The 24813-nt window shown below is 34.1% G+C and overlaps 1 protein-coding gene across 1 annotated transcript in view; it reads right to left on the bottom strand.

The window, feature by feature from the left end:
* The window catches only part of LRP1B (LDL receptor related protein 1B), a 1573107-nt gene that overhangs the window by 196560 nt on the left and 1351734 nt on the right, over positions 1–24813 (bottom strand). Inside the window, exons 58-60 of the mRNA XM_036421500.2 lie at positions 21245–21367; positions 19536–19717; positions 7486–7685 (exon numbers count right to left, since the gene is read on the bottom strand). Of these exons, the coding sequence (XP_036277393.2) occupies positions 7486–7685; positions 19536–19717; positions 21245–21367 (505 nt within the window). The remainder of the gene's footprint in view (positions 1–7485; positions 7686–19535; positions 19718–21244; positions 21368–24813) is intronic.

Genomic DNA, 24813 nt, shown 5'->3' with positions numbered 1-24813 from the left:
CCCAGCTCCAACCTCAACCTACCCTTAAAGACATTAGAAAATCGCTGGTTGATTAGAAGTCCTAATCTATGGAGATAAAATGTGGAGCAATAGTGTGGCAAAGGCTAAATTAGAGAGTAAACTGGACCAAAGCCAAATCTACCGATGCCCTACTGTGTCATGTTTTAGATAGATAAGGTTGTAGAAAGTGGCTGAAAACTCATGCTAGGATAATACTTAGAATTTCACTATTTAAAAATGGTTTATGGAACATATATGGCATTTGCAACATAATAATCTATTTAAACGTGTACACAGTTTAATGTAGCATGTCTTATTCCTTGGCCACAACTAAAGACATGATTGGAGCTGAAACTTGAAGACTTTTTAGAAATGGCAGTTAATTTAAATTTATTTTACTGGTTCAGGGACATTTCTATAGAAACTGAATTGTATTTTGCTCCCTTCCGTTAACTTTTACTGTACTGTAAACAGCAGCACATCAACACCGTTGGTATAAAATAGACTGTGAAGTCCACTGTTGGTAATGGACTATGAATGCAAGAATATTTTTTTGAAAAGTACTAAAATGTAACATCTAACCAAGAAAAGCACACTCTATAATATTCTAAAATTAGAGGGTGGCATTTATTTTTTTGATGGGCTTCAGCAAATATTTAAATGTTCTAAATATCCAACTTCAAGAACCACTAATTTCAAGAGATATGGGTACAAAACACTCCCTTTGTCTTTTTAAGTGTTTTCCCCCCACACTCAGAACAAAACTCTTTAAACTTGGCTTATGCTATTTCATCAGTGGCGTGATGAGTCTGGATTCCTTTTCCAACATAAGGTAGACAATAACTGCATGGGTTATGATTTGGACTTTTAAATCCAAACATAGAACTGACCCCTCACAGCACACACATACTACAATACTGACACTTAAAAATGAGGATCTGCAGGTCTGAAGGTATAGAAAAAATTACAGAACCATAGTCAACATAACTGAATGGAATTTTAAACAATTTGTCCACAAGATAAAAGATGATTTAGTGATAAACAATTTAGAATCACATGCAACCATTACTCTTTAAAGAAATTAGAAGTTATTAGTATATTTTTCCAGTAGGCTGGATAAAATATATACATGACTAACTGATTTAACACAAGGTTAAGTCATTCAGTGATATATGGTATTATGAAAAAATTTACAAGTAGATTTTAAAGTTCAAGAGCAAATATACCTTTTTCTTAGCTCACTCTTTTATTACTATTTACACAGTATTTTCAGTTCTTTTTCAAGAAACTAACTACATCTAAAAGGTATCTCAAGTTCAACGGCAAAAGTTACAGAAAGTGGAGAAAGCTAAATATGAATTTATGTACTTTAATACAAGCAAACAGAATGAAATTGTGGCCTAAATAGAATTTTCTGCTATTTAATTTTCTTTTCATTAAATGGAAAAATAGAATCTCTAAGTTAAGGTAGATATGTAGAGTTATTACTCACATTTCTCTCAAGATATATTTCTAACCTATTTTATAGACATTTCATTTAGAGAAAGCAATATTTTTTGAAATGCATAAAATCAATCACACAAAAATCTTTACTGTGTCCAAATTTCAGAAATTCTGTGACATAAATCTCTAAATAAGCTTTAAAAGGTTTGTATGGGCAGGAGATGTAGTTATTTTGGAATAGCAAACTGTAACATTCAACTGTCCTTCTGAAGCTGGGTCTCTGTTTTTAAGCATCATTATTGCTCTCTTCACTCCCGCAAACAAACATTTTTAAAAATTGTATTTGATGAGATAAATGCTTTCTTACATAATAATTATGTCATGGTGGCTTATGTTTTTATTTGTTTCCATATGTTTTGCAATATATTTATGGTTTACCTCCAAAATTAATTTGAAGACATTCAGGTATGGATATACTTTTTTGGTACAATTTTGCATTTATGCTGTAACTGTCGATAGAAACTATAACAAATGGGCAACACATTTTCATTATCTATTTAAAAGCAAGAAGCCTGTGTGGAGAATGGAAAGAAAGCAGGCTTTGAAACCACTTAGATTTGGTTGGTACAATTCTGACTCTCCTGACTACCAGCTATTTGACTTTGAAGAAATTATTTCATCTCTTTAAACCTATTTCCTGGCTGCAAAATGGCTTTAATGGTAATTATAGCACAGTATTCCCTGATGGAATGGCTAAAAGAGCATGCATTGCATCAAACAAGGTTTCTTGAACCTGGTAGACCTCTAATAAAAGTATTAGTTTATAAGAGGATAGTTTCAGTTCTTGGGTCCTCAGTAGCAGACTAAGAAAATTTCCATTGAAAGCTGAGAGGAAAAAGAGAGAGAGAGAGAGAGAGAGAGAGAGAGAGAGAGAGAGAGAGAGAGAGAGAGAGAGAGAGAGAGAGAGAGAGAGAGAGAGAGAGAGAGAGAGAGAGATACTATATGTAATGCTCAAGAATATATGTTTTCTCCTCTCATTGATATAAGTTCACAAGTATTCAACAGTAAAATATATAAATAATTCTCGCTATACTACTCAGAGAAATTAATATTTGGTTGGCAAGTTGAGATTCTTAGCAAGGCTGAGTGAACAAGCATTTGATTATTACATATTCTCAACCTTTCTCAGGCTTAAATTGAAGATAAACCTGCACTTTTGGATTAGGCAAAATTTCTTTGAGTTGGGTGATCCATCTAATGTAGAATTTTCATTCTAGAATTCTCCTCTGATGTCTCCTTTTCAAACACTCTTATTTCTATAGATGAGACAATGAGAGCTAGGAAAGTTACATATCCTTTACAAGATGAAATAGCTATTTAGCAACAGATGCCACCCCAACCCATTTTATCTTCAGGTTTCCCAAGCTTGCTTGAAGATCCTAAGGGATTGCTTTCTCCAATATGAAAATTTCCTCTCACTTAAAAATCTGTACTCCAGGTTTATTAGTTCTTATCCAAATTCAAAGCCTAAATTTCTATGAGCAGGGTTGTGGTTTGGGAGTGGTAAGAAACCAATCCCAAATACATAAATCTATAAGAAGAATGTTATTACTTAGACCAGTGTTTCCCAACCTTCTCTCATGATGAGAATCACCTGATGGAGTTGTTAAAACACAGATTCCCGGATCCCAACTAAGAAGTGCTAAACTAGAATTTTTGAGAACATATAGGTAAAATTGCATACCTAACTTAGTGCTCTGTATATAAAATCTGTCTTAGAGCACTAGTTAAGTATACAATTTTACCTATATGTTCCCAAAAATTCTAGTTTAGCACTTCTTAGTTGGGATTCGGGAATCTGTGTTTTAACAACTCCACCAGGTGATTCTCATCATGAGAGAAGGTTGGGAAACACTGACTTAGACTCATTGTGTTTAGAATACACTTAGAATCATTCTTTATATATATATATATATATATATATATATATATATATATATATATATATATATATAGCATATATCAGTTTCAAAACTAAACATTTAAATCTAAAGAACACTGAAATTCCCAAGTCTCATTGGACACATTTTATAGCTCAAGAGAAAGTGGAAGAGGACAGTTCCACTGTTGTGCCATTTTTCTTCTAGGTAAACTATCAGGTGTTCTGAATGTTCTTTAGGAAAAGACACAAGAGGAAGTGTTTAAACACCCTTAGGGTTCCTTTTGTGCTGACCCTTTTGTTAAAATCTGCATCTCTCATCGAAACAGAGTATTTAAGAATAATCTTTTAGCTATGCTTAGTAATTGTATTTTAAAATATATATTTTATTGATTCTTTTTACAGAGAGGAAGGGAGAGAGAGATAGAGAGCTAGAAACATCAATGAGAGAGAAACATAAACCAGCTGCCTCCTGCACACCCCCCACTGGGGATGTGCCCACAACCAATGTACATGCCCTTGACCGGAATCAAACCTGGGACCTTTCAGTCTGCAGACCAATGCTCTATCCATTGAGCCAAACTGGTTTCTGCAGTATTTTTTATTCTTTAAAAATGTGTAAATATATATAAAGTCAATGTAATCAAAACAGTTTTCCCTCTCTAAGTAGATAATACTATAAATATTTCACTTGATATTTGCAACTCAACCACTAATAATTCTTCTGTTTCAAGTTTACAGGTGTCTCCTAGTTATTCTAACTACCTATTGAACATAAAACTTTATCCCCATTCCCTCAGCTATAACCACTTCAAGTATTTCCTCCTAAAATATTTTAGCAGCCTCTAAATTGGTTGCCCTTCCAGGGTCTTTCACTTTCCATGCTGTTGTCAAATCTAATAATAGCACTTTACCAACTAAACACCATCAATGGCTCCCTACGAACTAAAGGATAAATTCCAAATTACTTAGCACACAGGCACTGTCACAACCTGGCCCCAATTTGCCCTTATTCATCTGCTGTCATTATCTCCCTCTAATAAGACTTCCAGTCAGAGCCAAACCCCATGCTTTCAAGATGCAATGACATCTTTGCACAGGCTATTTCCTCTGTGAGAAGAATCCTTCCCATGTGGAGAGCTTGCATTATGTCGCAGACTTCTCAATGAACCCCAGTTCCCTAAAGGCTCACTCCTGCAGTCTTCATTTTTACAATATTTTTCATAGACCTCTAACCCCAATCTAACTCACATCTTTATTATCACATCCTTTTTTAAAGTGTTTTAAAGACAGGGACCAATTCCTCTGGTAGCTCCAGGGCCTAAAATAACTTGTAGCACAGGGGGGAAAAAAATCAGTAAATGTATGTTGAATGAATAAGTGAATGAGTGAATGATTAGGTAGCTCTAAAGAGAAGAAATCAGAGAAATTTAAAAAATAAACCAATGAAATTTTGTATTAAAATAAATTTCAATTATCCAGTACCATGCATAATATTCTATGATATTAAATTATTATAATTATATTTTATAGAATTATTTGAGTAAGAAGCCAGTAGAATGATAAACAGGGATTGAGGAGAGGTTCATATGACTAAGATTGGACCTTCATGTTCCTCTACAACCAAATTAACTCACGTTTTTATTTTGTTATATTTTATTTTTATTATTTTATTTTATTTATTTTATTTTTCCAATGTAGTGTTTACACTTGGTAGGAAAATGGGGGTAGAGGAGGTAGCAAAAAAAGATGATGGAAATTCTCAAGCAAATTGTAAGTCCCATGTACAAAAAAAAAAAAAAAAAAAAAAAAAAAAAAAAGAAAGGCTTTTTCCCCCCATTGGGTATGGAGTTGGCATAGTTTAGGCTGCCTACAATTAGTAACTACCAAGTAATTATTGGCTTGCATTCAAATGTTGGCAGATGCCTGATAAGACACTTAATGAATTTCTCATTAGTCTCCTTCTGAAAACCTTTAGGAGAAAATATTTCTAAAGGCATTCTAAAGGGAGCCACTCTTTTACTTTTCTTTCCCACCCTGATCCTTAACCCTCGAGGTATTTTAAAAAAATCAAATTTTACAATGCTAACATCATACCTGCATATCTGTCAGCTAAATATTTCACTCTTTAATAGATTTAGCACCATGTCCTCTTGCTATATATGTCCCTCTGCCCGAAGTCACCACCAATTCTATGATTAAGAAACACTTCATGTACATGCATTTAATTTTGTATTAAGTTTTCAAAGCAGTAGTCACCTACATATCTCACATAATTTTTTAAAAAAATGAGTAGGGGATGCAATCAATAGTTTCTAATAGACAACATTTTGAACTACCTTTTTTGTTACTCAAACACTAAGGTTTAAATGAGAACATACAAATACTTGCTTCTCTGATATCTGCCAATAAATTATTTGCATTTAATTGTAAACTTTTGGCACAAAGTAATACATTCACAACATCTAGTGCTGTATATACATGATAAAAATAGACATGTTCATGGTTATCTAAGGAAAATACTGATTGCCACAATAAAACCTTCAATAATAGCATCTACGTATGTTGCAAAACATTACATTACTGTTTCTTTGCAGGATATATAACTGCTGAACACACTAAGTGTGATTTGGAGTTATCAACATTGCTTTGGCTCTAATTAAAATCCTAAAGTGATCTTTTAAATCATTCTTCACTCAAATTGCATCCTGATGAGTTTCTTTGTATCTATAATTGGAATGCCAGCACCTAAAAGTGTGACTCATTCAGCTACACTTGTCATACCTCAAGCTTCTCACCCTTAAAAAAAAAACCTCTAAAAGCTGTCAGCATTTTTAGTTAGAAGGATATAGCTGTTGAAATAGTAGCTGAAAGGTACTTGTGAAGAATTATGAAATGGTGTGACTTTAGTAAGTTTTATTAATTAGTTAATCAATTAATTAATTAATTAATTATAATTATTTATTTAGTGTTCCCATCATTCTCAGGACACCATACATTTCCAGGCCTCACCTCTCTTCCTCACCATCTTTCCTCTTTCCTGCTCCAGGACTTTTGTTCTAAGGTTACTACAGGGAAGAAATCAATCTGATAAGCTGAACCACACCAATAGATAGGCTTTCTTGGGGGCCTCCCTATAAAAGTTGTACTTCTGGAGATATTTGATGATGAAAAGGTGACAATAGGTCATTAAAGATCAATAAAAACTGATTTCTTTATTTGGAAACTAATCTAATCCTTAAAAAGCTACCTACATAGTTTGAGTGTTCATTTGAATTGTCTGTGGTTTCTGTCATATCCATTTCATCTTCACCTCTACCCCATTCTTCTTTATTCTATTCTTCTCCACTGCCCTTAGTTCTCCCATCTCAGCTATGTGTTCTCTGACTTCACTCTGATCTCTAATTCTAGTGTTAACTCCCTCCTACCCAATCACTTCCTTCAACTGTTTTATACTTAGAGCTTTTAACCTACTCTGCATTACAAAATATAGAAAAAAAAGTATCTGCCAAATTATATTCTTTTATATTTAAATTATGAACAGTATTCCAATTTGAAAGCTGTTTCCACATTAATTTTTGTTGCCATTGTTGAGTAGATAACAATCAATTTAATTATGTGTTAATACAACTGATAGCTTTTAAGTAAGATTGCTTCAGTTTCTTTAAAGAACTGAACTTTTACTTAGTGTTTTAAGAAAACTTAACCTTCTTAGATGGTAGCAAAAGTCTTATGTTTACAAGCAAATATTCTTGTTTCAGTTCAATTAGAATACATGTTTATGGTAACTTATAAATACATTGTCCATATATATATATATATATATATATATGTATATATATGTGTGAACTATTTAGAAAAGTACAATTAGAGAAAACCTAGAGAGCGTCAAAATGATTTTTATGCATGCTTATAGAAGTTTTCAATAAATATATCTAATGTCTTATTTACCAATATTAGCATAAATGAGTATAATAATTAACACTACATTGTGAAATGTATTTGATAAAAGTATATGTAATGAATGTATATAGACACATGCTTTTTTCTAAAATATTTTATGAAGTGGCAAAATACTGAATCATTTGTGCTATAGTACCAACCTTTATGTCGGTGAGATCCATCCATGTTGCTAAATTCAATGTGGTTTTCATCAGCCCAGTATAGTCTCTGGTTGACATAATCTATAGTGAGTGCCATAGGTCTAGAAATCTTGGAGTCTATGACAACACTCTGATTGGTTCCATCCATTCCAACCCGGCCAATGTGTGGATACTCACAGCAGTCAATCCAATACAAATACCTAGGGGAGAAATTCAGTGGCCATTTAGTTTACAGACACTTAAGGAGCAAAACCTCACACAATATTTAAAAAAAAATTTTTTTTACTATATTTTATTGATTTTTTACAAAGAGGAAGAGAGAGGGATAGAGAGCTAGAAACATCTATAAGAGAGAATCATCCATCAGCTGCCTCTTGCACACCCCCTACTGGGGATGTGCCCGCAACCAAGGTACATGCCCTTGACCGGAATTGAACCCGGGACCTTTCAGTCCACAGACTGATGCTCTATCCACTGAGCCAAACCGGTTTCGGCCTCACACAATATTTCACTTCTTTGCTCAACTATCCCCAAATTAATTTTTTGTATTTCTCTGAATTGTAGCTTCTAATAAGCACACGTCAAGGGAAAGTTTTCTAATAACTTTTTTTAGACTTTTAAATGTCCATATAATTTTAAACATGCTTCCTTTCATATACAAACTCAGATATATTATATAACATTAACATATGTAAACCTTCAAAATCCATTTATAATGTTAGAGAATAAAATTTTCCAGATATATGATTTTCTTTTGGTGCATCATTTATGAAAACTTCTAAATGTATTATAGAGGAGTGCATTATATTTGCTTAACTCTGCAATTGTTCAGTGTGTTAGCCACCAGCTAATTGTGACTCTTCAATTTTAAATTAATCAAAGATATGTAAGGTTAAATGGATGTGTTGTACCTCAGTCACACTAGCACATTGCTGGGGCTTGACAACCATGTGTCTGGTGGCTCCATATCCAATAGCATAGATCCAGACACTTACATCATCACAGGAAGTTCTACTAGGCAGCACTGATTTAAATTATGTTGTTGGAAATTCTGGTGTAGAATATATATACCATGGGCGATAAATAGTAAAATTAAGAAAATAACATTGGTATAAATCTAATTGAGCTAAACATAATTATTGTACCCCATAATATACAAATACTGTGTGTGTGTCTGTGTATATATATATATATATATATATATATATATATATATATATTGTATGTGTAGATGCACAGAGATTACTTAGAAATTTCTTTCTATTTAATTAAATCATTTTTATCATAGTAGAAAAAGCACTTAATCTTTTGGAATATTTTCTTATCTCAATTATTCAATACTAGAGGCCCGATGCATCAAATTCATGGAATAGTAGGCCTTCCTTCTCCTGACTGCCAGCACTGGCTTCCCTCTGGCACCTGGAACCTGGGCTTCCATGGCAGCCCCAGCTTAGACCAGAAGGTTGTTGGGAAGGACATCCAGAAGGAAGTCTGGTCTAATTAGCATATTATGCTTTTATTATAGATTGGAATTAGATATAGAATGTTTAATGGATTTTTCACTCTCTAACTCTAAAATTAAAATCTATAAACCAAATTATTTCTCCCAGACCTCATCTTTTCTTTTTGTATAATTAATATAATATGGTATGAAATTACTCTCTATGATTAAAACTATGAATATACAGCTTAAATTTAAAATATTTCTCATCTCTTCTCACATTAATAATTGTGCTCAGATATTTTAACCATACATTAGAAAAAAAATATAAAGGTTTTCAGGGGAAAAAAACACATTTATCAATACAGGAATAACAAATAATTATTGTAAAAATGTGTATTTTGTGTTAGTTATTTCAGAAGTGTATGCATAAAAGCAAGTGGTAGTGGATTATAAAGATAATAAAAATGTTCCTTTGATAGTCAAAATTACATTGAATCATAATTACGCATGACAAAAATGCAAAACATATTTTTGATAAAAACAAAACCAAATGTGGAATTGTGTGAGCAGAGATCTAAAAAGAGCTCTTAGAGCCAAAAGTTGAAATCAGACCTGAGTCTGAAAATATCCATCAATTGCATAGGGCAATGCTGGAATTCCTACCAAAGGTTTTTGTAGATCTATGTTACTTTGCACATATTTTGAAAATTTCAAATTATCAAGTAATAATACATGAGAAGCTCTTCAGAAATTAATGTGTTCTATTTTTTTAAATCTTGAATTATTTTTAGTATATCTTTATTTAGAAACACTTTTAGTATATCTTTATTTAGAAAAACCAACATATGTAGTGAAATACATAAAGAAAAACACACAGTCCATTCCTTTCAAGTAAATTTATGGAGGAATCCCTTGCTGTCGATACTAGAGATGATGATGGATATACAAAATAAAACCAAAAAGTAATTAAAAAAAATAGAAATCAAAAGATTGCTCAACTCACTGAAATAAACTAGAACATTCCTCCTTGCCTTTCTGACCACTCAATCTTGGGAACACTAACACAGCAATTTTTTTTCATAATAAAATTGATATAATAATGCCAGCTTCTCTAACACATATTACCTATGACCAAATTTACTGTCATTTTATGTTTGAAGAACTAAATATAAGCAAATAAAACTTAAAAGCAGTATTTAAAAATGAACATAACATACATTAAAATGAACATATCCACATTGTCTTAACTAGAGATAGTCTTCATATTTCTACTTAGTTGTTTATTCTACATTTGCCTGCACTTGCAATTAAAATACCCCAAAACGTAAAAGGAGTTTTCTCCATTAAAAGATATGAACAAAAGCAATTCAAATTTTTGGATGTGAATAATAATTGTTTTGAAGTAATTAAGTCAGCTATAAATTTCAAATTGTTTGATCTCCATATAATATTAATTCTAAATTTTTATTTGTATTCTGAAATTTTTCAATTGCCTACTTATCATTTTTAAAAAAATAATTCTTTATTGTTGAAAATATTATGTATGTCCCCTTCCCCCCCCCCCCCTTGACACTCTAGCCCACCCCATCCTCCACCCCAGGCCCTTATCTGCCCCATTGTCTGTGGCCATGGGTCATGCATATATGCACATCAGGTTCTTGGTTGATTACTTCCCACATATCCACTCTGCTCCTCCTTTCCTCCAAGATTCCACACTCTGTTCTACGTTTCCATGTCTCTGGATCCACTCTGTTTATCAGTTTACTTTGTTACTTAGATTCCACATATGAGTGTGATCATGTGATACTGTTTTTCTCTGGCTTACTTAGCATGATACTCTCCATGTCCCTTCATGCTGTTTCAAAGGATAACAGGTTCCTCTTTCATACTACTGCATAGTATTACATGGTACAATATAAAGGTACCACAGCTTTTTTATTCACTCATCTACTGATGGGCACTTGGGCTATATTTCTAGATCTTAGCTATAATAAATTGTGCTGCTATGTACTTAGGGGTGCACACATTATTTCTGATTAGCATTTTCGTTTCCTTAGGACATATCTCTAGAAGAGGGATCACTGAGTCAAAAAGCAGTTCCATATTCATTTTGAATCACAGTGTTTTTATGGAGTCCAACATCTGGTTTCCCCAATCTCAGAAAGATTAGTTAACATTCTAGGCCTGAAATCCCGTCTTTGGCCTTCAAACTGCATTTGGCACAATATACTTCTTCATTTCTTTCCAATATTAAAATGTGTGAAATCAGCTCTAGTTGGAGCATTTAGTTCAAGTTCCACATTTACACTTATGTGCTTTTATCTTATCATTTCCCTTGCTCTTGCCTGTTCCATTATATAGATATTTTCATTCAGACATAAACCACATTGCCCCTTGTTCTCCACAAGTTCTTTTCTGAATCATGTCAGTTCATGATTTCAAGGAAAGTTATAAGATTAAATATAATTGAGAAATGCTTTCTTAAACAAAGTAAGCATTATTGTTTTTATTGTAGGACATCCAAAGCCTTTCATATGTTATAAAACATTGTTTTTTCTGAGAGGCAATTGTGATATGTTTTTTTTAAATCACATAGTTTGGGGTGACAGCATTTATTTTTTTAGAGCATTTTCCAGAAATCACACTTCCAGAACCTGTATTGTAGGCCTTTTTCGTCTAGGAAATTTCATTGTCATGTGTATAATTGAACACATGTACCAGGCACAATGAACCCACAAAACGATACTGATATGGGTTCTCAGCCATCATAATAAAAAAAAAAAACAACCCTAAACCAATAAGTCATTTGCTGGAACATCTTTGATAAGCTCCAAAGCCACTCTTAAGTAGACTGAGAACCACAATTTAAAACAATAATTAATTGAGGCTATATTAAATATCAGATATAGCTTAGTACCGAGAAAACAGAGGTAAACAGATATCTTTGCCTCAAATATCTCTCTGTAAATACAATAGAAGTGGAGGTAAAACAAATGAAAAAATTACAGCATATTATGATAAAACTATTTTACAGTGAAGGCACAAAAGAGGGGATGATAGTTTAGCTTGAAAAGACACAAAAGAAGTCTGTGCTAACTAATAGTTGTTTTTAGCATAAATTTTATCTTCACAACTACCTTATGAACTCTTTAATAACAATGATATGTATATCTTTCATATTTTAGAACAAAGTATAATTTAATTGAAGATTATAATGCTGCAAGAGGTCTTGAATATCACCTCTCTTAAAGCATTCATTTTGCTCCTAAATTGAGACCATAAAAGAATATTTGTTTTGTCCTACTCCATTATGATAGAGATACAGTTGGAACAGAACTCAGGTTGCTAGATTTATAGACGAGGTTTTTTTCTTTCATTCCTGAGAGCACTATTTAGAGTCTTAAGGAAATAAGCTTTAGAAACAAATTACTTGGGTTGTGATTCCAGATTTACCCATTACTAGTTATGTGAACCTGGGCACTTTAATTAGCCTCTTTTAGCCTGGACTTACTCCTATGTTTAAAAAGGATAACTATTTTTCCTCACAGTATACTGTATGAATTAAATGAGAGAATATAAGGAACAAACTCAGAATACTGGTAAGCATGGAGGAAGTGTTTAGCAAATATTAGCTATTATTATTTTATCTGCATTAGATACACACCATATGCAGTAATACGTTTTTTGGTTTAACAATATACAGATAACTAGAGGCCCGGTGCATGGATTCCTGCACAATGAAAGGAAGTTAATTAGAAGGTGGCCAGCAGGGTGAGACTGGGTAAGATGGGTTGGACAAGCCTTGGAGCCAATCTCCTGGGGTCCTTCCCTGGCCAGCCGCACCTGGGCTAGCGCTGGAGCTTGAAGGGCAGCTGCAGAGTGACCAGGGTCCCTCCGGCAGCTGGGGTCCTTCAGCCTGGTCTGCAAGGGTTGGGCCAAAACCTGCCCCTTGCAGACATTCCCTGAGGGGTCCCAGAGTGAGAGAGGGCACTCTGCAAAGTTGTTGTCACTTGGCAGCTCCTGTGTTGAGTGCCTGCCCCTAGTGGTCAGTGCGCACCATACCTTCTGGCTGGTCAGCTTGTCAGTCAGTTAGTCGGTCAATTAGCCTTTTATATACTACTAGAGGCCATTGCACAAAATTCGTGCATGTGGGGAATGGGGTCTCCTCAGCCCACCCTGAAACCTCTCCAATCCGGGACCCCTTGGGGGATGTCTGACTGCCAGTTTTGGCATGATCCCAGGGGTCCAGCTGAATCCGGCAGTTGCACATCTCTCTCATAACCTGGGACTGCTGGCTCCTAACTGCTCACCTGCCTGCCTGCCTGATTTACCCTAACTCACATGTGTCAAACACAAGGCCCGCGGGCCAAATCCGTCCCGCCAGGCCTTGCAATGTGGCCCGCACCGCGCTGTCATCACTGCACTCCGCTGCGTTTCCATCACAATGACAGTTTATGACGGTTCAGTAAACCATTCGGCCCGCGATTTAGGCTGGATTTTAGATTTTGGCCCCTTCTCTGATTGAGTTCGACACCCCTACCCTAACTGGCCCTTTTCCGTCCTGATTACCCCTAAATACCTCTGCCTGTCAGCCTGATCGCCCCTAATGGCCCCACCCATGGGCTTGGCTGGCCCCAACTGCATCCTTGCTGGCCTGGTTGCCCCTCACATCCCCTTCTGCCAGCCTGGTCTCATTGCCTCCTTTGCCAGCCTGGTCGCCCCACGCAGCCAACTGTTCAGTTGTTTGTTTGTCCCTAGCTAAGCATGGACTGCTGGCCTTGTCGCCCCATGCATCCTGCTGTTCAGTTGTTACTGTGAGGGCATCATGACCAATTTGCACATTACCCTTTTATTAGTATAGATAGATGGCTACTTGCTAGATCTGGATTGTATGTATGTTATCACATGATTTGCCTGAATTTTATGTGTGTTATTACATTAATAGTCTACTTTCTCATCAACCAAAATACTATTATGAAAACATTCCCATCCACTCAAGAAAAGTATTAGATGAACTATAATCAGGTATGAATGGGCCTTAATAAACATGGGATTTCTTGTGTCTCTCTCCTTGTGGGCAGCTAACTTCTGATAGCTAAATTTTGCTTTATTTCCTATAGTTGACCCCTCATTAATATATGTTTGATTCAAGTTTCTTTGTATAAGAATAGTAAGTAATTTTAACATCTGAAATGCAGCCTCTTAAAAATTACCTAAGGACAATATTTGTTGTAAAGAATTAAAGTCGAAAATTAAAACTTCAGTGAAAATATCAAAAGAAGAGTTCTAAATTTCAACCAAATATTATGTAATATTTACCTAAGATTACATCTGAAAAATCTGATCCTCAAGTAATATCTATTTTGTAAGTTATTACCAAGTGTAAATATACCAAAGAACATCTACTTGTAACCATAACAACAGGCTTCTATGATTCATAAGGATAGTTTTGTTTTATAGTTTAATGTAATAACTTTAGATTTCTTTAAAATAAATTAGATAGAAATATTCTCTCTCAATGTTTACTTTTTTTCTGATTTGGGGAATAAATTCAGAGAAGTTTCTTCCAGCTACTTCTTTTTTCTCATTTTGAATTACAAAATTAAGGTTTAATGCTCATTCCTTTTTGTTTTTGCCTAAATATGAAAATAGAGGTTTAAAACTTGGTGGGGAAAATGTGGAGTTTTTTATGTGACTGTTTAATTTAATGAAATATTTATGTGTTCCCCATAGAAATCTGAAACAATTTTCATTCTTAGCATGCTTTTCATTTCCTCACAACAAAAGTATTCTTATGACACTTTTCTTTGAAAAATGCAGGTTATTTATATGCCAATATATTGGTTTGTACATACAAGTTTCCTGTATCTATAACCTATATGCTGTGTATGTCTAGTTGACTATTTATTATTTCCTTCATCAATGAGTTTAGCAACCCCTGTATTAGATGCAGACTAAAATTAAACCATGGCTTTTATGCTAATGGAACTTGCTTTCTAGATACATAAAAATATACACCAATAATAGTCATATATACACCTAAAACTAATTGGCATATACCAGTTATACAGCAATAAAAATGAATAAGTAGTTAAAATAAATAAAAGAGTTGTATAATGTAATGTTTTGAAAATATGGTGTCTACTTAAGCACAGTTGGGGAATGTTTCACAGAAGTAGTGCTATTGTCTGCTCTTGCTTGAAAAATGGAAAGGTATTCCAACTGGAGAAAAGAAGAAGGACATTCTAGAAAGAAAGAATATTAGGAAAGGAAAGAAAATACTATACTTTAAAAATAAATCATGATTATAAGGACTTGGGCAGTTTTCTTTATTTCTAGAAAACTCTTATTATCTATATTTAAAGTTTTATAAAAATGTTAATTGTTAAAATGGAAAAAGAAAAAATTTATATATATATTAGAGGCCTGTTGCACGATATTTGTGCAAGAATAGGCCCCTGGCTTCATTCCCAGCCTCCCAGGAGCCAGCAAGTCCCTGTTCCCCACCCCAAACACCTGGCAGAAGGCAACTCCTCAGTCTCTGGCTGCAGGGGAGACTGCACATTCCCTCTCCCGGGCCGCCCGGAGCCAGAAAGTCCTCACTTCTGTCTGGAGCACCACTCCAGTAGCTTACTCTGCTGCCTCCCTTCCCTTCATAGCAGGCTTCACACTGCTCTGCACCTGAATGTGCAAATTAACCTCTATCTTTGTTGGGTTAATTTGCATACTCACTCTGATTGGCCCTAGGTATAGCAGAGTGATGGTTAATTTGCATGTTTCTCTTTTATTAGGTAAGTTTTTTTTGTTTTTGTTTTTGTTTTTGTTTTTGTTTTCTTAATCTCTTATTTGGATGGCTCTTAAAAAATCATTCTCATGATCCAAGATTATTTTGTTACTGGGTACTCTAGTGCCATATAACAGAGAAAATATATTAAAATGGGGATTTTAATATCTCACTAACTAAATAATCCTAACAAAGTCACCTGTACATTTTGAGGTTGAATGTTCTAATCTGTACTCTGAGGATAATAGTAAAAATTATCCTCTTTCCAAGAAACTCTGAGTAAATAGTACAATCATATAAAATATGAAATGGAGGGATAACTTTCTAATTCATAAAATTCTATTAAGTGGAAGTAATCTTCATCCTTGTTATTAAAGTTCTAGAGGCCCAGTGCACAAAGATTAGAGAAAGAATGGGCCTTCCTTCCCCTGGCTGTTGGCACAGCCTTTGCTCTGGCCCAAGCCGCCTTTCTGACTTCCCACACTGCCCAGAGGCCTGGAACGGCTGGGACAGTGTGGAATGCCTGCATCATTGTCGAGGCAGAGACACAAGCATCCTGCCCCACCCCTGGTGGTGGCTGTGTATGTAAATTAACCCACCATCTTTATTGGGTTGATTTGTATTCTTACTCCTGACTGGCTAGTGGGTGTCACAAAGGTATGGTCAATTTGAATCTTACCCTTTTATTAGTGTAGACCATAACTTGCAATCTGAATAGGTCTACAAACCCATCTGGAGAAATTATTTTTCTATTTACCTGTTTTCCCAAGCCAGAAAAGCTTGCTTATTTTGTACATTTGTGTTCTTCTTGTTGTTTTGATATATTCCTAGCTCTTCCTTACTCTGTAAAGTGAACTGGTATAAAAGTTCCACAGTTACTTATAATTACTTCATTCCACTGTGCCATATTCTTATGTGTCTTTGCTTTCCCAGAGAGCTTGTTCTTTTTTCTTGAAATGCCTCTTGCTCTAGAGTGCATCTCATTACCTAATTTTTATTCTACCCATTTTGTCTATGAAACTTTCTCTGATCTCATGTTCTGTCTTCTCTATCTTGTAATTATTGAATTGTATTATAATTATTTACTCATCTGCCTACTCACTGGACAGTAAAATAATTGAAGATAGGTGCCTTTTATCTTTATGTTCCTACTGTAGTGCTATATATACACTAAATGCTAAAGAAGTAAGTGTTGAAAAAATGAGTGAATAGAAAAGTTATTTTCTGCTAACCAGGACTATCACACATTCACTTTAATGTCTATCACGAGGGTCTTTTGTTATTATAACATGAATTGACATCTTAATCATCCAGAAAGATAAAATTATGCTCAGCAAAGTTTTAACATTAATTTGTTTTCTATTCTACTTTAAAAATATGAATATTTTTAAAAATAAAAATATAAATTAGTGCAAAATATAAATATTGCACTAATGACTTTTATAAATATTAAATGTAAATAATTTGTATTTCCCCAAATGTATGATAATTTAGAACATTGATTCCCAAAGTAAAGCAGATAACAAAAGTATTAGAAAAATTGAATTTCGGATGAGTTTAAATATAACAACCAGAAAGATGGTCTATCTACTTGTAGCTCTTTTCTACTCTTAGTAATCACCATATCCAATTGATTTGTGACAACTGGCATATTATTAGCAAAAGAAAACAATGACCACAAACTGCTTCCTATATGTTTAATGCTTCATTACACTTGGGCCATAATCCTTATCCTCCTGAAACAAAACCTTGCCCAATTCCTCATTGAATATCAGAACAGAAATATCACTTTTCAAGGAAAGAGGAGTCAGTACTGTTGGCATCTTCAAAATGTATGCAAATAACAATGGTAATCAGATGTAGAAATATTCAATTGAACTTTTTACGAAATAATCTTATCATTTCAGCTGCTGTTTTGGAACCAGGATTGCACAGTATTGGGTACATGTATTGCTTTTCAGCCTGAAGCTCACCCCATAAAAGGTAAAATCCAGGTTGCCCTACTGTCTCTCTCAGGGGAGCTAGGAAAACAGCATGAACAAAAAGGTGTCATTACATTTTATCTGTTAGAATAGGTGGCTTTCACTGTTTCATAAAAACTTCAAATTTTTATCTGTTTCTTTGGTTATAAAATGATATATCCAAATCAGAACCCAAATATTATCAAAAAAGGAAATCAAGGGTGTCTCTCATAATCTCTACAAAAATTCAATACTTCACTTTTTAAAGTGACACTTTTGATGGTTGGGTTTATGTTGATGATAACTTATGGCTGTTTTCAGTTTATGAGGTAATAACGGGGATCTGGGCAAAATAAAACAAAACTGGATTCAGGTTTTGATTTATGACTAGGAAATTCCATAAGACTACTATTACCCACAGATAATGATTTTTCATTTAGAAAATGAAGCATCTTGAATGGTATAAAATGAGAAGCTAAGCCAACTAGCTTTGAAGAAAAGGACAATGGTTTGGACACAGTAAAATAAATACCTTCTCAGAAAATACAAAATGAATTAAATTATTTACATTCTTATGAATGAATGATGATGGTAACCAAACTTAGTACATCTGGACATACTGTATTGAAACTAGTAAAAATAGTCTCTTATGACTCTCAGTTAAAATAGAATTTACACTCTTGAAATGTATGTTGCCATGGTAAAGAAAATATTTTAAAAAGTAACAAAATGGTTACATGATTATATAATGAAAACTTAACACTTGCACATTACTTTGGAAGTAGAAAGATATTTATAGTAAAAGGGTTCTCTATTAGGTACTGTTTTCACCCAAAATAATGTTTAAAAGTAAGTTGTAAAATATACTATGACATGACTACTTTGCCAATTGCAAATATAAGAGATCAAAACACATAGTCAATATATTAGCAAGAAGCAAAATTGAATTGTTGCATATGATATGATAAAAAGCAATGATTTGAAATTATTTAAATTAATTTAGGTGGCAAAAATTAAGAGCACTATAGTGTACTATTTTAAAACATCAAATTCTTCTCTAAAATCCTTACTTTAGAAATCGTGGTGAGTGGGTTGAACTTCTACAGAGATCATTTTGGAGTATGTAATCACTCTAAATTACAGTGCAAAGAACAATAGTAAGATATGCCTTCTCTACTTACCAAAACAATATAATTGAAAATAAACTGTCATAATCTATAGAACTTTAGCAAACATACACACAGCTTTGACACCTTAATGTGTATTCATCTCTCATCTGCAATCTCCAGCCTACTGTCCTTGACTTTTTTGATGACCTCTTCTCCATTCTCACAATGACATTCAAATGAAACACAGCTCCAATATGAATCTTTCCTGATCTTCTCACCATGCTATTTCTTTTGAATTTATGTAAAATGCACCTTGTTGTTTATTATCCATGGATACTATTTATGTCTCCTGCTTTAAAATGATTCAGAAATGTTATCAGCCATATCTGTGACGACCACATAGATACAAAATGTGATCCAAGGATTTGCCTTTCCTCCAAGATTTAAAGGGCATTAAAATTAAATAAGTCTGTACGTTTTCTGCATTTGCACAATACATTTATTGGTTAGTTAGAAAGACTTTTTGTTTAGAACTTTAAAGTATATTTGCTGTAAAATACCGTAACTTTAATTTTTTTTTTTTATTTCACTGTGATAGTCACATTTCTATTTATGAGTCCTCATTAAAGATTTCTACACATTCACACTTTACATTGGTTTCCACGTTAAATCACACAGAACAAGATTTGTCACATTAAATGTAATCCACAGTCTTAATTTTTAATTTAAGATTTTCAATGTTTGTTACAAACCCAGCTCGTGGATCTAAAGACAGGTCCCTGGGAAACTTCAGCTTTTTGCTAACGAGTATAGTAGGGTATAAGCCATTGACTTTGGATACTTCAATGATCCTTTTCTCTGTGTCAGACCAATAGAGATTTTTTCCAATCCAATCAACAGCAAGCGCATTGGGGACAGCTGTGTTATGCACTACCTACCAAAATAAGAATTTAAACAGTTAATAGTGTAAATGCCTAGAATAAGAACTGAACATTTCTTCTTGATTGTTACAGATAATAGAATCCTATTTAAACATTAGAAATAAAATTCACATAGGCATAAAACAGAACAATTTATCCTAATAAAATGACTTACTCTTTTGTGAGAAATTACCTAATATGTAACCAGGCCCTCAGAAAGTACATGTGGTTTTAAGAAAGAAATGCTCAAATTTAAAAACAGCTGTTCGACAGCCGCAAAATTATTGATCACATTTTCATTTTAGTTTATTTGTACTCTTAAAATTTATGTCTGTCACAAAGATATACACACATAAAAATTATTGAAATTTATCTTTAACAGGTTCTAGGGGCGATATCAATAGCAGTTACCATTCCCCCAACTGCTGTTGCCCTATGTAACTGCTCTACTACAGGAATGGAAAAAATGCAAGGGAGAACCCAACATAATCAAAGGGGAATTATTTTTATACAACTACTGTGCTCAATTCTAACCCATCTCAATATCAAATATAATGGAATATAAGCTTTTTATATACAAATATGACACCTATAAAATAATCCAAAATTCTTAAAATATATGAGCACTGTTTCTGAGTTTTTCGTGCTTTGAGGACTGAATAAAAGAAGCAATTGAAACATGGGGCTGCATAGAAACCAACAAAACAAACCAAAAACAAACAAACAAAAAAACACATTGAATTTTTATAGTTATCCTTTCCCAATAACCACAAATAGTAAAGATATAAAATGACAACATAAACATTTTTAGCATTTAATAAAATCAACCTACAATACTGAATTGTATAACATATTTTCTTCTCTCTCCAAAATTCCAAATTGGAAAATTGTTATATATGACCATTAAAATGAAAATCAGTGAATTATTATTCCCAAAGGAAGAAAGATGCATTTTGTAACCCTATGTTATGACATAATTTAAAGTATTTAAATAATTTTACTTTAAAACCTGAGATAACACAGAAATGGTACCAAATATCTCACATCTAGAAGGTGACAGGTACTTAATTATGATGCTGTCTAATCAGAACATTCATGATTTCATACAAACACATTCAATTATTTCCATCTATAGTAGGTTAATTTTAATAGTGTTATAATTTAATAATTAATATCTTTCAATTACACATACTCTGTCTCAATTTTTTCTTCTATATAAATTAATAAAATTGAATCTAAAGCACTATCATTCAAGCTGGAAACTTTATCACATTTTCTAGGGTTATGAATAAGGATCTAAATTTTATTTACTCAATTTGATTTTCACCTTATTTCAAGTAATAGCATTATAATGAAATATAATAATAAAAGAATCATATTTTACATTTAAATTATGTATTAATTTACATTATAAAATATGAAATGCACATCAATCTAACATATTCTATGAGTTGTACCATTACCTTCAAATAACATTTTCTGTTTAATTCAACCATGCTAATAAAATATCTAATAATCCCATTGTTGTAATGTTTAGGTACCTTAATATCACTTCCATTTAAACACATTCTATTTATACGGCTGCCATTGGGTCTGCTGGAATCAATCCAGTAGATGAATTCTTCTCTGTAATCAAAATCTACAGCAATAACATTGTTTAATCCCTAAAAAATAAAAAAATAAATAGTTAAGTAGAAATTATTTTTAAATGTTTTAGGAGTTTATACCAGACTCTATCTCCTTTTAAATACTTATAGCTATACAATGAGTGACATTTGTGATCAAATCTTTTTAAAAGCATCATATGTTTACATTTCCCCTGCATTATACACTTAAGAGGTTGCATGAATTATTTGAAAATATTTTGTAAGCAGACCACAACAATTTCAGAATTTTTATAGATAATGGTATAAGCAAATAGCAAATGGTATAAGTAAAGGGGGAGGGAGGAGGGCAACAACTTGCTTTTAGAGAGATAAAGTGTAAGACTCTCACTATAGGTTAATACTTAATACTAGGAGCCCAATGCGCAAATTCACACAGCGCCACCCACCCACCTGCAGCTCTGCCTTGACACCCAAACCTGTCCATGCAGAGCTCCAGCATGCCTGGCCCAGCCTCCAAACCCTCTGGCCTTCTCTGGCCACTTCAAGCCCCATCCTTAGTCCCTTGAGTTGCCTTGGGCTGGCCCCACCTTCTCTGGTCACTACCTCACTTCTGCCCTGTCTCTGGAGCAATACTGTGGTTCAGTCCTGTCTGGGTGCCAGAGGAGAGCATGGACACCTCCTACCTGCTGCACTGTGCTCTTTCCCCTGGCAGGTAGGCCATGGGGCACTCAGAGTGCGAGCTGTGGGTGGCTAAGGACTGGTGAGGGAGGCGCTATGGACTCTCACTCCTGACCTCCCTGGTATAGGATGGTTCCAACTCCTCCAGGCGCCTCCCCAATTCCATCCCAACTCCTGAGCAACACCCCAGCTAATATGCTAATGACCTGGTCATTACCCATAATGGAGTCCCGGCCATTAGCATATCAGCTCTTTATTAGTATAGACGCATTTGATGTCATTATTATCATCTGTTCTGTAGAATAACTAGAAAAGAGCCCAGATCCAAATGGGAATAACTAAAGATCATGATTTATGATGATCCCTGGATAGCCATTTGATTAAAATCAGAAATATAATTTAGAAATTTTATTATTTACAAAATATTTTGTCTCTGGATAAATACACACACCCCCTTCCCTCTTTAATGCTTCCAGTGGTTCCTTAGGCAACACATGCCATATCAGAATTTAAAGTCATAACCTTATGTGAGTAATTGAGCAAAGAGGAAGTGGAGAGTCAAAATCTTTTGCCCCGTGTGGTGAGGAAAAACCTCACTTCGGACTCCTGGGTATGCAGTAGTTAGCAGGGAACAAAACTACACAGGAACTCAGCCGATGGGTTTTAGATGCCTCAGACCTTAGGTTTAGTAGTTCTGCTGTCTGACTGATGTTGAGCACTGCACACCAGCACCTGGGAGTCTTCTGAGATGTGAGATTGTTCAAATGATTGCCTAGGGATTCGTTTAATCCTGGTCTATTGTTGGGGCTTGTAGATTTACTTTCTCTAGTGGCCAATAAAACTTAGATCAGAATTTCAATTCTGCTCACTCATTTTAATGCTGGAATAGTTTATTAATATAGAAATTCTTATGGATCAAAAAAATAATTTGATACAGCAGACATTTGGTAAAGCTCTCAGAGATCTTATTCTATCTTTATAGCTGATGTAAGAGGCTTATATCAATATTCATACTGAAGTTGTAGTTCAGTATTAAATTATTTTAAAAATCATTTATTAGTAGGTTTAGTTTTATAGTTAAGGATTAGCATTTCAGGAAGATGAGTTCTTTTGTTTGCCTTGGTTTAGTTTGGAGAAAGAAAAATGGTATTTACCACATGTGAATTGTCTCATTATGTAGTCTCAAAATTTGCAATTTGATAATAAGAATGACACTGTATTAGGTTTACATAATGGTTTTTGAGAAACCGGGTAAGGTTACATTATTACTTTTCAGATTTAAGTTCTTTCTGACCATCTCTAAATTGCCTGTGTACAGAAGCAATTTAGAGAAGGTTTTGGCAAATACTGATTTTTTTTCCTTCTCTCAGCAGGGCTGTATTGTAGTAGTGACAGTGTTAAGATCATAGGTTCAAGTCAGATGCTTTTATTTGGCTTAACATGAGCAAAATATTTTCTTCAGCTTCACATTATAAAGGTAAACGGAAATAGCTAAGCACACAGAATTGCATGCCATTGCTCATAAACAAGAGACACAAGGAATAAACATGCCTCTGTAAATTCCTCACTATGCCCAGATAAATACATGCAAGTGTACTTCTTATTGATGTTACTAATCAAGGTAATGACTATAAGTGCTAAAAAAAATCTAAACTAAAATTCTAGTCACAGATTCAAAACATTCACTAAAAATGTATTCCTAAGCTAAAAACTGGAGGACTTCTTAACTAAATGTACTTAAGTGTACATATCTAGAATGTTGCCTCTGCATAATCAATGAATGTTCTAAAATATACATTGAATCTATTCCAAGTTCTATAGAGGATTTAAAATATTCATTACAGTTGTCAATGGTGTCGCTCAGTGGATAGAGTGTCAACACTTGGACTGAGGGTCACAGATTCGATTCCTGGTCAAGGGCATGTACCTAGGTTGCAGGTTTCATTACAGGCCCTAGATGGAGTGCATGCAGGAGCAACCAATCAATATGTCTTTCTCACATTGATTTCTCTTCCTTCCTCCCTCCCTCCCTCTCTCCCTCCTTCTCTCCTCCCCACCCGCTTCCATTCTCTCTAAAAGTCAATGGGGGAAAATATCCTCAGGTGAGTGTTAGCTAACAAACAAACAAACAAAAACTTATTACATCCCTAACTGGTTTGGCTCAGTGGATAGAGCGTGTGCCTGCAGACTGAAGGGTCCCAGGTTTGATTCCAGTCAAGGGAATGTACCTTGGTTGTAGGCACATCCCCAGTAGGGGGTGTGCAGGAGGCAGCTGATGATGTTTCTAACTATCCTTCTCCCTTCCTCTCTGTAAAAATCAATAAAATATTTTTTAAAAATATCATTCCAAAAAAGTAGTCTACAATATTTCTTACATTCAAATGCTTTTCACCAGATAAATAAAGTAAATGTGTTAAGGTTCTATGATAGGCTTGTAATTCAGATAGCTATGGATAAATCAGAGCTTTATAGAGAAAAGGTTGAAAGAAACTTGTCTCCAGCTTTAGCAAAAATATACCCACTGCCCTTAGTCATGCAAAATTATTCTCCTTTTTTTTTTTACAATAATCAATTTATATAATAAATATCTAATTCTAAATTTAGCAAACCCATTATAATAAATTAAAGTTGTAAACACAAAGAAGTTCAAGCTCTGAATCCCGACATATATATCTAGCAAAACTTGTCATTGTTCTACTGCTTTACAAGTCATCCACACAGAAACAGTGCATTGATCTCTTTGTAGAATCATATGCAAGGTATGGTCAAAATAATGTCTAGAAACTAGAGTAGTCTCAGTGGCTTCAGAGATAAAAATTGGTTTC

Source organism: Pipistrellus kuhlii, unplaced genomic scaffold (genome assembly GCF_014108245.1).
Source record: "Pipistrellus kuhlii isolate mPipKuh1 unplaced genomic scaffold, mPipKuh1.p scaffold_m20_p_7, whole genome shotgun sequence".
Taxonomy (NCBI): Eukaryota; Metazoa; Chordata; class Mammalia; order Chiroptera; family Vespertilionidae; genus Pipistrellus; species Pipistrellus kuhlii.
This window is presented reverse-complemented; position numbering and strand designations above follow the sequence as displayed.